The sequence below is a fragment of the Ambystoma mexicanum genome, chromosome 4q (assembly GCF_040938575.1).
Source record: "Ambystoma mexicanum isolate Mex_15411 chromosome 4q, UKY_AmexF1_1, whole genome shotgun sequence".
NCBI classification, from domain to species: Eukaryota; Metazoa; Chordata; class Amphibia; order Caudata; family Ambystomatidae; genus Ambystoma; species Ambystoma mexicanum.
Genome location: NC_090928.1, coordinates 444,663,295 through 444,676,109, shown reverse-complemented (window position 1 = coordinate 444,676,109; position 12,815 = coordinate 444,663,295). Strand labels below are relative to the sequence as shown.

Sequence of the window (12,815 nt, the reverse complement as noted above, 5' to 3'; positions counted from 1 at the left end):
CTGTCTCAAACCATGGTTGCTTTGTCAGTCTGGCTTAAGGCACTAATCTGAATTGTACTGTACCACTTTCTTTCTTCAGGTTAATTTAAATTAGCTTGTACTAAATGTTGTCAAAGACACCCATTTCAGCATGTCTCTTTTTCAATTTGCCTCCGATTTCTCTGACCCCTCCCGCCCAATTTTCATTTCTGATACTTGGAAGATACTCTGTTATGTATGTACTGTGTTCCAAGGACACACATAAATCAATATGTCGTAAGTTTACCATCACCTCTGAATTCCCAGTCTGTGAATTAATCTCTGATTTGAACCACCCCAGCATGATTAAATCTAGAGTTTATCAGTGGTTCTTTAAAAATGAGCCTGTATGTGAAATTCCTTGAATACACATCCCTTTCTAATTTTAAGGAAAGAGTTCCAAGATCTTTTGTTTGCAAAGGCTAACGTTTAATACTAATAACAATGTCCCAGGTCATACTTGACCAGCTCTTTGTTGTCTCTCCCACTGTAATGTGTGTGTATGCTGCAACTGAACATTGAAAACATGCTTCCTTTTTCTTCTACATTATATGTGTTAAATGCCACAGGTTATAAAGCCACAAAACGAATAACTCTTTCTTCGTTAACAACATTTATATACATTCTGAAAGGACTTGGATAATTTTATCAATTTGAGATTTAAGGCTACAGAAGATTAAGGTCCGTATCAATCATAATGTTAGTTAAAAATAAGAGTCTGTCTAGTTCATTGTGACCTAGGCTGTCTGTTCATTTAACGTTAATTGTTCATTTGCATGTTTAATTTGGTGTAGACTTTTCCATGAAACATTTTAACCTTCGATATATGTATATAAGAGACCATCAATTCGTAGACCACTAAAGCACAAATGATTGTAGTAAACTAGCCGTTCCCAGTTTAACATATGCCGTTCTAGCATATCTTAAAGGTAAATATCGGGCGGTAACTCATAGGGTCACTTCTGTCCACCTCTGAAATGTCGTTTTGAATTTGAAAGGCATATTTGTATCAGATGGAATGGTATGTGCGGTATAAGAAATGTATCTAAGTGTAATCCATCGATTAGAAAGGCCTCTGTGATGTGTCTTTGTAGATGCATAATTGTCAAGAGTCCCTGTGTTGGCATGAAATTATGAAGTAGCATAATTACAGCACCTACTTTCAATTTTAGCTTGTGAAGAGGCATTCGTCCTACATCGTTTCGCTCTTTAGATACTGAAACATTGAGCTAGTAATTAACTGTCCATTGACACAGGAACTGCTGTGCCTTGTATGAAGCGAAGTGGGGGTGGAAAGAAGTAACTTGAAATTATTCCGAATGTTTACGATAGTGGAAGGTGAAGGTGACCGCGTAGGACTGTGCTCATTCTGTTTATTAAAATTATTGCTGTTGTTTAAGTGGAAGTCACACAGAGGTGCACTTTGCTATTTAGACAGCAGAGTGCAACCTAACACTGATACATTTCATCAGCTGAGTACAGAAACCTAAGTGTTTATATATATAGATGTTCCATGTTATGTGTGTGATTCTACCATCGACACATACATATTAATTGTAGCTAGAGACTTAAAGCTAATATGACCAATTATCTGTCTGCTGCAACACCACGTTGTATCTGTCCATTGTACTAATACATTCTAAACATGCTAGTTTGAATGCTCTATCAAACAATGATTTAATCGTTCATTATTTCAGGATGTTCAAACATATGCCCAAGGAACTGCAAAGAGAACTAGATAAAGTTTTTGGAAAATCTGTGGATGTTAAATTTGAAGAAACTCCAACGATTCCTATGTCCCCTGAGCTCATTGCAACAATTGCATTAAGTTCTCTGCTTGGATGCGTGTCTGTAGGTTTCATTGGATACATTGCCGCCACAAAAAGAGGGTATGTTTTAATTACCTGAATAAAATGTCACTACACTGAATTAAATGTTTGTTATTAAAATACACAATGCTAGCATAAATACCTTTTTGCTATTGTCTTGTAAAGTGATTGATCATTTTTAATTTAATTACCTGAATATCCAATCACAAGAGATACCTATTGCTTCATGTCTCTTTTTTAGAACTAAAACTAGAAAATCGGTTTCCAAAAAGGCGCATGAGGTTTCCATACATGTTGACAGTCCCCATGTAGATGATGATCCAGGCAATGGAAGCACAGGAGGGACAAAGGAAGGAAGTCCGTAAGTAAAACACTGTCTTTGTGTTACAGAATTTCGATGCCCAGCTTCTCCCCATGCAGTAAAACTATTCAGTGTGACTGTGCTTTAGCATTTCAGGCTGTAGTTCCCGCTTTATATAAAGTGTAATTTTAGAATTCCCTTAGTTTGCGTTCTTCAACATATTTCCTCGGCCACCTAGTTTTCATACCACCATTGGGTGGACATGTTACTGAATCCCCTGTGTTGACATGGTGATGTGTATACCTTGAGAAAGGAACGTGGTCTGCAGGAGAAGAGAAAAAAGCCAAGGCCATGGTGAGTATGTAGACCCAGAAGGCCGCAAGAGGGGGTGACTCAAGTGCCTGCTTGAGATTATAGCTGAAGTGAATGCAAAGAGTGAAGGTCACGTGGTGTCAGAAGAAAATGGGAAAGGTGAGCGGGGGAGAGGGAGGCAGGAATGGAGAACACAGTAGTATGGTATGGTAATGTTTATTTGTAAGGCGCCTATACACAAGTGTTTCAAAGCGCTCAAGGAGGGAGGGAACAATGGGAGAAGAGCAACAGTCATTCAGAGTCTTTGAGTTTCTGAATGATACCGGTCTGCCCAGGCAGAGTAAGTGCATATAATACAATTAACAGTGTAGATAGCAGCAAATCGGTCTGACGACTATTCTGCAGATTTTCCTGGAGCATAGAGGCGCCACCATGCAGGAGGGGAGACAGGGAGGAAAAGATAGACGGTCTTCAAGGCATGGTAGGTTCAGATCGGGCAAGTGCATAGATGGTACAGGAGAGGGGAGGGATGGGGAGGACAACTGCAGGGTGGGGTCCAGGAGCACCCAGTTAGTCATAAACTGGGTAAGTGCTGAGATGCAATTTTCAATGGGTCATTGACCAAGTGCAGTAGCAATGCAGCAAGTGCAGGCCCAGAGGCAAGTGCTGGAGGAATGGCGAGGGTGCCGCAGACCTGTGAGACTCTGAGGTACGCACGGCGGCCAGTCGGCATGCTGTGTGGACAAGGGGGGAGAGAGAGATAGAGCGGAGAGAGATGTTGGCAGGGTAGAGGAAGGAAGAGGAGAAGAGGAATGTCTTAAGGAGTTTACGGAACATAAGGAGATCAGGCTCAAGACGGAGGCCAGCAGGGAGGCTATTCCAAAGGGAGGCTCCTGCTGAGGATAAAGATCTCCCTCCAAATCTCAGCTTAGAGAGCAAGCTCACTCGTAGAAGGGTGGAGGTAGATGAGCGGAGGGTTCGGGAGGGTCAATATTTAGAAAGACATCAGTGCAGATAGGTGAGACCCAGGCCCCAGAAAGCCTTGTGGACAATGCAGAGGGTCTTGAACTTGATCCTTGAAGCCACGGGGAGCCAGTGGAGGGATTTTGGCGCCAGAGAGATGCAGTCCCTGGGCTTGAGGGCAAGGATAAGTCTTGCGGTTCTGTTCTGGATGAGTTGCAGAGGGTGCATAGCAGAGGCAGGAATGTTGAGTAAGAGGCTGTTGCAGTAGTCCAGCCTTGAGAGAACCAGGGCTCTGGAGACAGTGAGCCTCTGGGGGAAGGTGAGAAAAGGAAGAGTACCTTTGAGGAGGTGCAGCTGGTAGTTGGACTTTTTAGAGATGTCTGAAATGTGAGAGAGCGTGGAGTCGAAAAAGACCCCAAGGTTTTTTGCCTCACAGGTGGGGGCAGGCGCAAAGGCCGAGGGAGGGCAGGCAGAGAGTGAGAATGGGAAAGCGGGATCAGGGGTCCCAATGCGTACGCCCTCAATCTTACTGGCGTTGAGGCAGAGGTCATTTGACACCATGACTGAATTGCGGACAGTCAGATATGAGCGAGGTAAATGAGGTGGCTAAGGGTAGCCTGAAGGAGAGTTCTGTGTCATCCGCATAACAGTGGAAGTTAGAGGTGAAACTGTCAATCACACGTGCCAGGGCAGTCATGTAAACACTGAAGAACCGTGGGGATAGGTTAGAACCCTGGGGGATGCCGCAGGTTGAAGAGTGATAGTGGAGAGAAAGGACCCAAGTTCCACCTGGGATGGCCAGACGGAAAGGAAGGAGGTTTACCACGCCAGAGCCTGACCTATGATTCCCAGGGGGTCACAGAGACATGCGATCATGTCATAGGCAGAGGAGAAGTCAAGATGAATGAGGACAGATGGGGTGTTAGTGTCAAGATTTGAGAGCAGGTCTTCACAGGTGTTCAGAAGAGCAGTTTCCGTGCCTCTGGATGCACTAAAGCCAGGCTGATGGTCGTGGAGGCAACCAGCAGATATTGTGTGCAGGGTGAGCTGAGAGATAGCCAGCTACTCCAGGAGTTTGCCCAGGAAAGGGGTGATAGAGATGGGGCGGTAGTTTGCTGGAATGGAGGGGTCAGCAGACGGTTTCTTCAGCAGAGGGTGCACATGGGCATCCTTAAGAGAAGTTGTGAAAACTCCCATGGCAAACGAGAGATTACAGAGATTAGCCAAGGCTAGAGCGAGAGAGTCAATGTTGTCCTTAACAGTTTTGGAGGGGCAGGGATCCACCTGTTTGGATGAGGCCTTCACAGATCGGACTTGTCAGGTGTGATGGGAGTGAGAGAAGAGAGGAGAAGTGGTGAAGGGGCCGAGGGAGGCTCCAGGGGTGTTGGTGTATGATGTGGTGTGGAAGTGAGAGAGAAAGGAATGTCATGGGTTTTTGCTGTGAAGTGAGAAGCCAGGGCAGAGATGGGAAGGGCAGTCAGAGAGTAATAATGAGGTCAACCTGTCAAGTGCCAAGGCTGTGATGCCAAGGGTGTCACAGAGCCGAGTTATGGTGGCATGATTGACCGTGTTGAAGGCAGAGGAACGATCCAGAAGTATAAGAAGGGAAGGAGAGTTGGAATCGAGATTTGAGAGCAAGTCTTCACGAATGTTCAGTAGAGCAGTTTCCGTGCCTCTGGCTGTTCTGAAGCCAGACTGGTGGTCGTGGAAACAATCCACAGATTCAATGTGTTGGATAAGTTGGGAGATGACCAGCTTCTCCAGGAGTTTGCCCAGAAAGGGGATAATGGAGATAGGGTGGTAGTTAGTAGAGCAGGAGAGGTCAGCAGAGGGCTTTTTTGAGGAGAGGATGCACAGGGGAGTGATTTAGGGGTAACGGGAAGGAGCCAGTGGCAAAGGATTGATTACAGAATTCAGCAAATGCTGGCACAAGGGAGGAAATGTTGTCCTTGAATGTTCTGGAGGAGCAGGGGAGCACCTGTGCAGAGGAGACTTTCATAGAGAAGACTTGTCTAGAGACCTCATCCGTTGGTATAGGCCCCAGCGATACAGGCTTGGATATGGGCCCTCTTCTTAAAGCGGATGGAGAGTCTGTATGCCTTTGGAGCAGGCGTCAGGCCAGTCTGTCAGAGGATGTACCTGATGCCCGCCACTTCTGCTCAGCAACTCCGCACTTGCTTTTCAGAGAGGCTCAGTCAAAGTCATTCCATGATGTGCGCCTCACTTTGAGTACAGAACACTCATGGTATCCAGCTGACCTCTCTTAGTGTTGAGGTTCTGGAATATTTTCATGAGCCCTTACTTTTGGACCCTAGTTGTAAAAAACTGCAGTTCTGTAAGCATTTCATGTTGTAGGCCTATATAACTTGAGGAGACTGCACTTCACTATCAAATTGAAATTGTTCCAAAAGATATTTGCAGCAACATTCTTTCATACAGTTATCATAATATATTTTTTTATCTGGGCAGTTATTATTTATGCTTCAAATGCCAGGTCTTTCAGTCAGGGTTTCCAATAAGCAAGGTTTTTTGTTGCTATAGGTGTGTAATCAGATATACTAAAGAAGCAGTTATAATAAAAAGACATGTGCTATCAGTTTCTTTTAACATCTTTCCCATGGAAAATGGCTTAGGAATGCTTAATGGCCATTCTAGATCTGATACTCTAGGCCAAGAGACTTTTTGAGGCAGTTGGGGAGGGAGGAAAGATTATTTTTATTATTGCATAACTGTGAACATCATGTTATCTGATTTTCAACTGTAGTTTGGGTGCAGGGTTTGGATCCATTAATCGTCCGTAAACCTGCTTCTTCAATTCTATAAATATGGTAATGTTAGGGAACTAACTATATAAAGGGCCATTAGCACCCTGTCAGGGGGAGCCAGCCAATCAGGTGGCTAGGAACCAGTGCTTCAATTGGAGATGAAAGTCTGCGTTTCATGCCACCTGATGGCCGGCTCACCCACCGCCATCATTCCTCCACCCTCCATCCCCTTTTTTTAAAAAATTTTCCACCCCCTCTAATTACCTTATTTTGGCAGTGACAAGTGCCGCTGCCGCAGCTGCTCCTTCCCCCTGGCTCCACGAGGTTGCCATTGAAAGGGGAGTAGGGGCTCTGAACGGAGCCCCGCCTTCCCTTGCCAGCCATCTTCAGAAAGCATTTTTAGTTATTGAATGGGACGTGCGAGGCACCCGGGTTTCTGCTTTGGTAGCCCGGGATGCTAATGGCCTTAAGCCCCTGTACCAAGTGCTGGAACGGGGGTAACAGTCTGGAGCCCTCGTTAATGGCCCTCACTTCGCTCTGGTCGTTAACTTGGGCTCCCGGGCAGTTACCACCTATTCCAGCCCTTGGAATGGGGGCTTAAGGCCACATTAATGACCTTATCACTGCATTTGATCTTGTTTATCGGATCATGCTCTGGCTCATTTGTGACGAGCCAAACACACCAGGAGGGCTCCTAAGGCTTCTGATGGCGTTGTACTCGAGCACTGATGCAGTGGTCAGATACAGTAGCATGTGTGAACACCTGCTTTTCACACTGCCAGAGGACTTCAACATGGCTGTTTTATGGCCCCTATAATTTTCAGTTTGTACCCCAATGCCTTTCAGAGTTTTCTGGTGGTAATAACCCCAGATGTTACGTTAGTTGGACAAACGAATTTGTAATGTAAAGTATTGTTTTTGTGTGTCACATTCATCATTAACATATAAATGAATGCATGAATGAATGAATGTGTATGTTGTGAATACTTGCCTTGGCGCTATTAAAGAAGTAGGATCCCAAATATCCTGGGTTGATTCCTCTCTAAACATCTATAAACTCCTTCCTTTTTGGGGATGCAGGTTTGCAAGGACATGTGTAGCTATCTGTCCACGTCTGTATTCATAAAACATTGAATGCTTATCCCAGGTAGGAAAACCCAAGGGTCCAATGTTTTTTTCCAGTTTCAATTTTGAAGTCAGTGAACAGTTAGCGCCAAGCACAGTTTTTAGGTTTAGTTAATGGGGAAAGCAAGACGGGTTAGCAGTGGACTTCAGCCAGGCTATTCAAATACTCATGTGTTCTTGGCCTCGGGCCATAATTAGCTGACAGATCATTGACCCAAGCAATAATGACACGTCACAGAGTCTACTAGGATATTAGCACATAGTGGTAACAGCAATATACGTTTTGCAGTTCTGGTGAAGTGAAAAAAACATTAGTTTAATACACAACAAATGATAATAAATGACATGTGGAAACATTATGTAATATTTAACTAGCGAGACTGTCTTTAAAATGTAAGCATTTTAACTGAAAACTTGGTTGAAATTGAATGTTTAGAAATGAGCATGCATTTGGTACAGTATAAATGGACAATTTCTCTGTACGAAAGTAAACGCATTGTTCCATGGTTTCGTTTTTATTTCGCTGCGTTTAACTAGATGTTGACGAGAAGGTGCAGAGAAAAAAGAAAGAAATTGCATTTCTGTTTCATTAATGCAGAAAGAGTGACAGTTACTGTTCACTGTCATGAAGAAAATGAATGCTGACCTCTTTTAATGTGTAAGGCTGTTATCCACTGCCCAGAAGCTGTTGTATGGGCATTCAGGCACTACCCATCCACTGCTTTCTCCCAGGCTGGTGGGACAAGGCTTTGATGCCACTACAGACGATATTCATGTGCATTGCCTTGCAGTTACTGAAAGCCCAGGTCAGAACAGAATCACATTTGAAGGGATTTAAATAGGAAAAGGGTAGACGAGCAACGTTTCCTGTTTGCACGTTCCTTACTCTGCCTTATTGCCTTAGACAGATGAAAATCATGTGGTCTTTTCGACGTTGATCTGGGATACTAATCCTGGGAGTAAATCAACGGTGCCCCTAGTGGTTGTTAGCAGAAGATGCGACATGTAAACAGATTGGCATGTGAGTTACCAAGAATCAAGGCTGAAGTAGGCCATAGTTGTACCTACGCTGGATCTCACTAGGGACCTGTGTTTTCTTTCAGAATGAATCTGGCAGGAGTTAAGAAATTAGGGAAAATCATAAAGTGAACCTTTAATACAGGAGGGTATCCCTCTAGGTTTCCAGTTATCCAAATCCTTAATTGGCTCTCATAGTTTCAAATATCTCTTTGAGTGATGGGCAGAGTTTAAAACAGTCCCAAAATGTGTAGATAGATTTCCCACATCCCACGTTTCTTCCAAGATGGGTCACAGAGGGCTGATATTGTATTCAGCTTTACTTACTTTGGGTCCCAACAGTATATTTTCTCTTATTTCACAGATGGCACAGAAACACTCTAAGTCTTTGAGACAGTTTAAGGGGTTGTCCCTCTTTCTCTCGTCTGCCCACGACCCGCCTCCATAGCCCATGCCTCCGTAAGCACTGGTTGGTGTTGCTGAATGTTGATCCCTACCATCTACAACTTTGTCTTATAAAACTGATTGGTCCTTAAATGCAGGCTATCTGAACTCCCTCAGGGACTTCCTATCTCTCCACTAGTCTGGGCAAATGTTAGTGTTCTAATGGGAGTTTGGCTAGTGCCTTGCACTTGGTCTGTTGGATACAACTGATTCAGTCACGTCCACTCGCCTCCCCCTTACTACTCTTACTAACCTACTGCTCCTCCACACTCCTCCTACAAATCCTCAATCCCTCAGATGTGTCACGCCTACTATACTGTGCCTCTACCCTTTGATGTTAGGTCCCCTCCCACTCCTCTCCACTAGAACTCTTCTCTGCTCCTACCCTCCACTACAACCCCTTGGTTGTTAGGTCTCCTCCCACTCCTCTCTACTACAACTCTTCTCTGCTCCTACCCTCCACTACAACTACAACCTCCACACTGCTACACCCCTTCTCTACTACTACTACTACTGTCCTCCCACCACTACTACCCTCCCCTCACCCCTACTACCCTCCTCATCCCCACTACTACTCTCCTAATACTACCACTCTCCTCCTCCCAACCCTACTACTCAAACACCCTCCTTTCACACAGTATCATTCATTTCACATTCACTCTCATTTCTACTCACTCACCATACAAACATACTCACTCAAACTGCACAGCCACTTTCATTCTTAAGCCAATACCTCATCTGCACCAATATTCTCCTCCACAAGCCACTGCTCATTCCTTCATCCTGTTGGTCTCTTGGTCATCCTCCATCTCCACCTCTGACCTCAGCCCAAAAAACACACTTCCTGCTTCCTGTTTCTCCTTTAATACCTCTCCCTCCTTTGGGATTTGTTACTTTTCCCTATACAATCTATACTGCTCGCCCCTCCCCGGATGTGTATGTGCACGGGAAAAGTTGGAAAAGGGTCTTCGCCCCACCCACTGCCTCTGTGCAGGCTCACGGCTTAATGTCCATGGTGGCATACCAATTTAATTGCAGCAGTTTGCGTTTCGTGGTCCATTCTCCCAGACCGTCTTGGTATGTTTTAGAAAATGTCCCTGGTGGTTAAGCAGGTTTTTATAATGTAGCGCTGGCTTGCTGGCAGAGTCCGGCAGCCTTGTAACGTGGGTCTCTTGGTGGTTTACATGCTTGGCTGCAGCAGCAGTTGTCACTCTCCTTTGAGCCATGCAGCTGCAGACAGGGCTCTGTGAGGCTGTGATGACTTGTCTCTGTTTTGCTGTGTCAATCGAAACCTGGATTGCTGCAGCTGGTCCCCTCAATGGGCATTCCCCTTTGTTCACTATACTTGTGCTCTGTTTCCCTGAAGGTAAAGTAAAACACTGGAGGGCTTGTGTTCTTATTGGTACTGCTATAGACAAGGGCCTGCACACACACATGCTGGCAGAGGAAAAGGGGAACAGGAATTGGGGCTCCCCTTCTGTATTTGTATTGCCCCCTTCACCTCCCACTACCCAGTAAGAGGGGCTCTTTCCCCATCCTGACAAGGACAAGTCCTTGGCCTTATCACAGTAGGTAGATGTTTCAATTTTAATATGTAGTGAAAAGGTGCATGCCCTTTGCCACATTCTCTCCTGGTGCATTACCAGGCCTCTAATCCAATAATTAAGCTTTCACCTCAGGCTAGCCCCTTGTGGTTTCTAGACCGTGACTGTTTTGAATGCCATAGTTTTTCCAGTTGCCACTTTCCTTACCTCTATGCTCAAAGCACATATCTGCAATTGTTCCATATTGCACTGTAGTGCTTTAAATTCTCCTCATTGAAATATGAGTGTGAATTTCTCAAAACGTCCCTCTGGCATTCACAGTGTTTTTTTGTGTTCACCCAGTGTTATGAAAAAATGATAATCTTTGTCCAAGTTATGTTATGCAGGTTTTGTTCTGTGTCAATCACCAGTGTGGTAGTCTCAGAGCACCTGGCTTGTCCGGAAGTATGCATATTGTGTCTTTGCCAGGGATGAACAGGCCTTAGTCTGAGGAGAGAGGAGGAGTGGAGATAAGAAAAGGGACTGGGAAAGCGGGTCCTGTTCTAGACAGACATTGGGCCTCATTACGACTGTGGTGGCCACGGTATGAACGGTGCCGGTAAGGGACCGGCACCGTTCATACCGGACCACCACATTACGAGTTCTGCAGCGGGTCCCAGTCTGTACGCCTGGTCTGACCAGATGTGCAGACCGGCACCAGCTAGCAGAACAGGATGCTAACAACGGACCCGTCATTAACGGGTCCGTTGTTAGCATCCTCCCCATTCCCATTGAGACCTATGGAGGTTCAAATGGGAATGGGGACGTACCGGGTCCGGATCCCGCGAATGGGAATTACCGGGCCCGCCATGGTCGGAATGGCCCGGTAATTCCCATTTTGCGGGATCCGGACCCGAGTTTGGAAGACAGGGACACATTTTGTCAGTAAGGTTTTTATTGTACACTTCCCCTGCCACCACATTCCTACCGAGCCCCCCAGTCATCAATCATTTCTGGGGAGAAGGAGGCTACTAGACAGCGTTTATGGGCCATGTACTATCCACTGTGTATGCATCGAGAGTTCTGCTGCTTCCAATTTTTTCAGCCATCCCAGTTGTCTGAACCACCTTAATAGCTCCAAGCATGTCCCAACCCTCAGGATCCCCACGCCCAAACATTTTTTTTTTTTATCACATAGTGGATTGCAGAACGAAGTTTGTGGTCAGAACGTCTGTTATTCATATTGACTTACTATTTCTGCCTATCGAATGATTGTGAGCACTTGCTTCTGATTTGTACCCACCTGCAACTTAAGCACAGTAAGCGGAAGAGGGGTTGAGGGGGGGAGGAGACAGAATCTGCCATCCTCTCGAGCCACTCGGGCATGCCCTGCCACGGCTTCTGCTTCTGTTGAATATCATACATTCTCGTTAACAACTGGTGCTCGGGGATACACACGTTCACTGATTCATCCATCACTGCCATTATGTCAAAGAGGAAAGCCACAACCTCCATAGAGACCCATAGAAAAAGTCTCTAAGATGTTTGACCCCCTGAAAGAAGTAAATGTCCTGATCATTGAAATCAAAAACTGAATGCAGGACAGGATTGTTTAGATACTAATGGGGGGAAGATGATGAGGACTGTAGAAAAGTTGGATGTGTGTCAAGGCATGGGTAAAGGCGTTTCCAACTGTGTGGTAGTGGATGTGATAGTGATATTGTCGTAGATGTATCGGCCACCCAAGACCCACCTATGAGTCTCACTAAGCAATGACAGAAACATGAGGTTGATTAAGAACCCGCTTAAAGCTTTTATGGTTGGAAAAAGGGTAGTGCGGGGGGGGGGTTTGTTTTGCCACCAAAAAGAGGTGGGGTCCCTGGGTGTGACCACCAGTGACATAATTGAAATACATCCCCAGCAGGCAGTTGTGGATTTTGTTAGCAGCGTTAGCACTGAAAACACTGCTGGCATAGGGGTTAACTCGGGTCTATCAAACATGCTGGAGGAACCCCCAGTTCCACTAACTGAGGGGATCATTGTGATTGAACCAAGTGTTCCCCTTAATAACAGGTTTTATTCATTATGCTCTCAAGACACTTTACTCAAACAAATTGAGGAACATCAGGGTGAACGGAAAATAGGCAGGAATGTTCCCACCTGTATGGTCCAAAAAAAGATCAGGCATTCAAAGAGTGGCAATCCCAAGTCCACCAAACAAGGGGTTGTGGGTTGCTGGAGTATGAGTTGTGCTAGCTCTTGCAGCGAAAAATGCCCACCATTTTGACACCCTAAGTGATCTCAGTGAAATAAAGGATCTTATTCCTTAGCTTAACATAGGACAGTTAATTGGAGAGTTTCACTAACTGATGGCACAGATCAGATCCTTCAGTGGTAGCATTCAGAATATGGGTGCAAAGCTCAACTGCTGGGATGGGACAGAATATAATGCAATGATGCCCATGGCGGGTGGCGAAAGTGGGTCCAGCACAGCCATCGGCCAAGCTTGACCGAGTCA

General features: G+C 45.3%; 1 protein-coding gene across 1 annotated transcript in view; it reads left to right on the top strand.

Annotated features, from left to right (window-relative positions):
- Nucleotides 1-1,951: 1,951 nt before the first annotated feature.
- Nucleotides 1,952-12,815, top strand: part of LOC138467253 (uncharacterized) — a 436,076-nt gene continuing 425,212 nt past the window's right edge. The window contains exons 1-2 of the mRNA XM_069607272.1: nucleotides 1,952-2,001; nucleotides 2,089-2,208. Of these exons, the coding sequence (XP_069463373.1) occupies nucleotides 1,952-2,001; nucleotides 2,089-2,208 (170 nt within the window). The remainder of the gene's footprint in view (nucleotides 2,002-2,088; nucleotides 2,209-12,815) is intronic.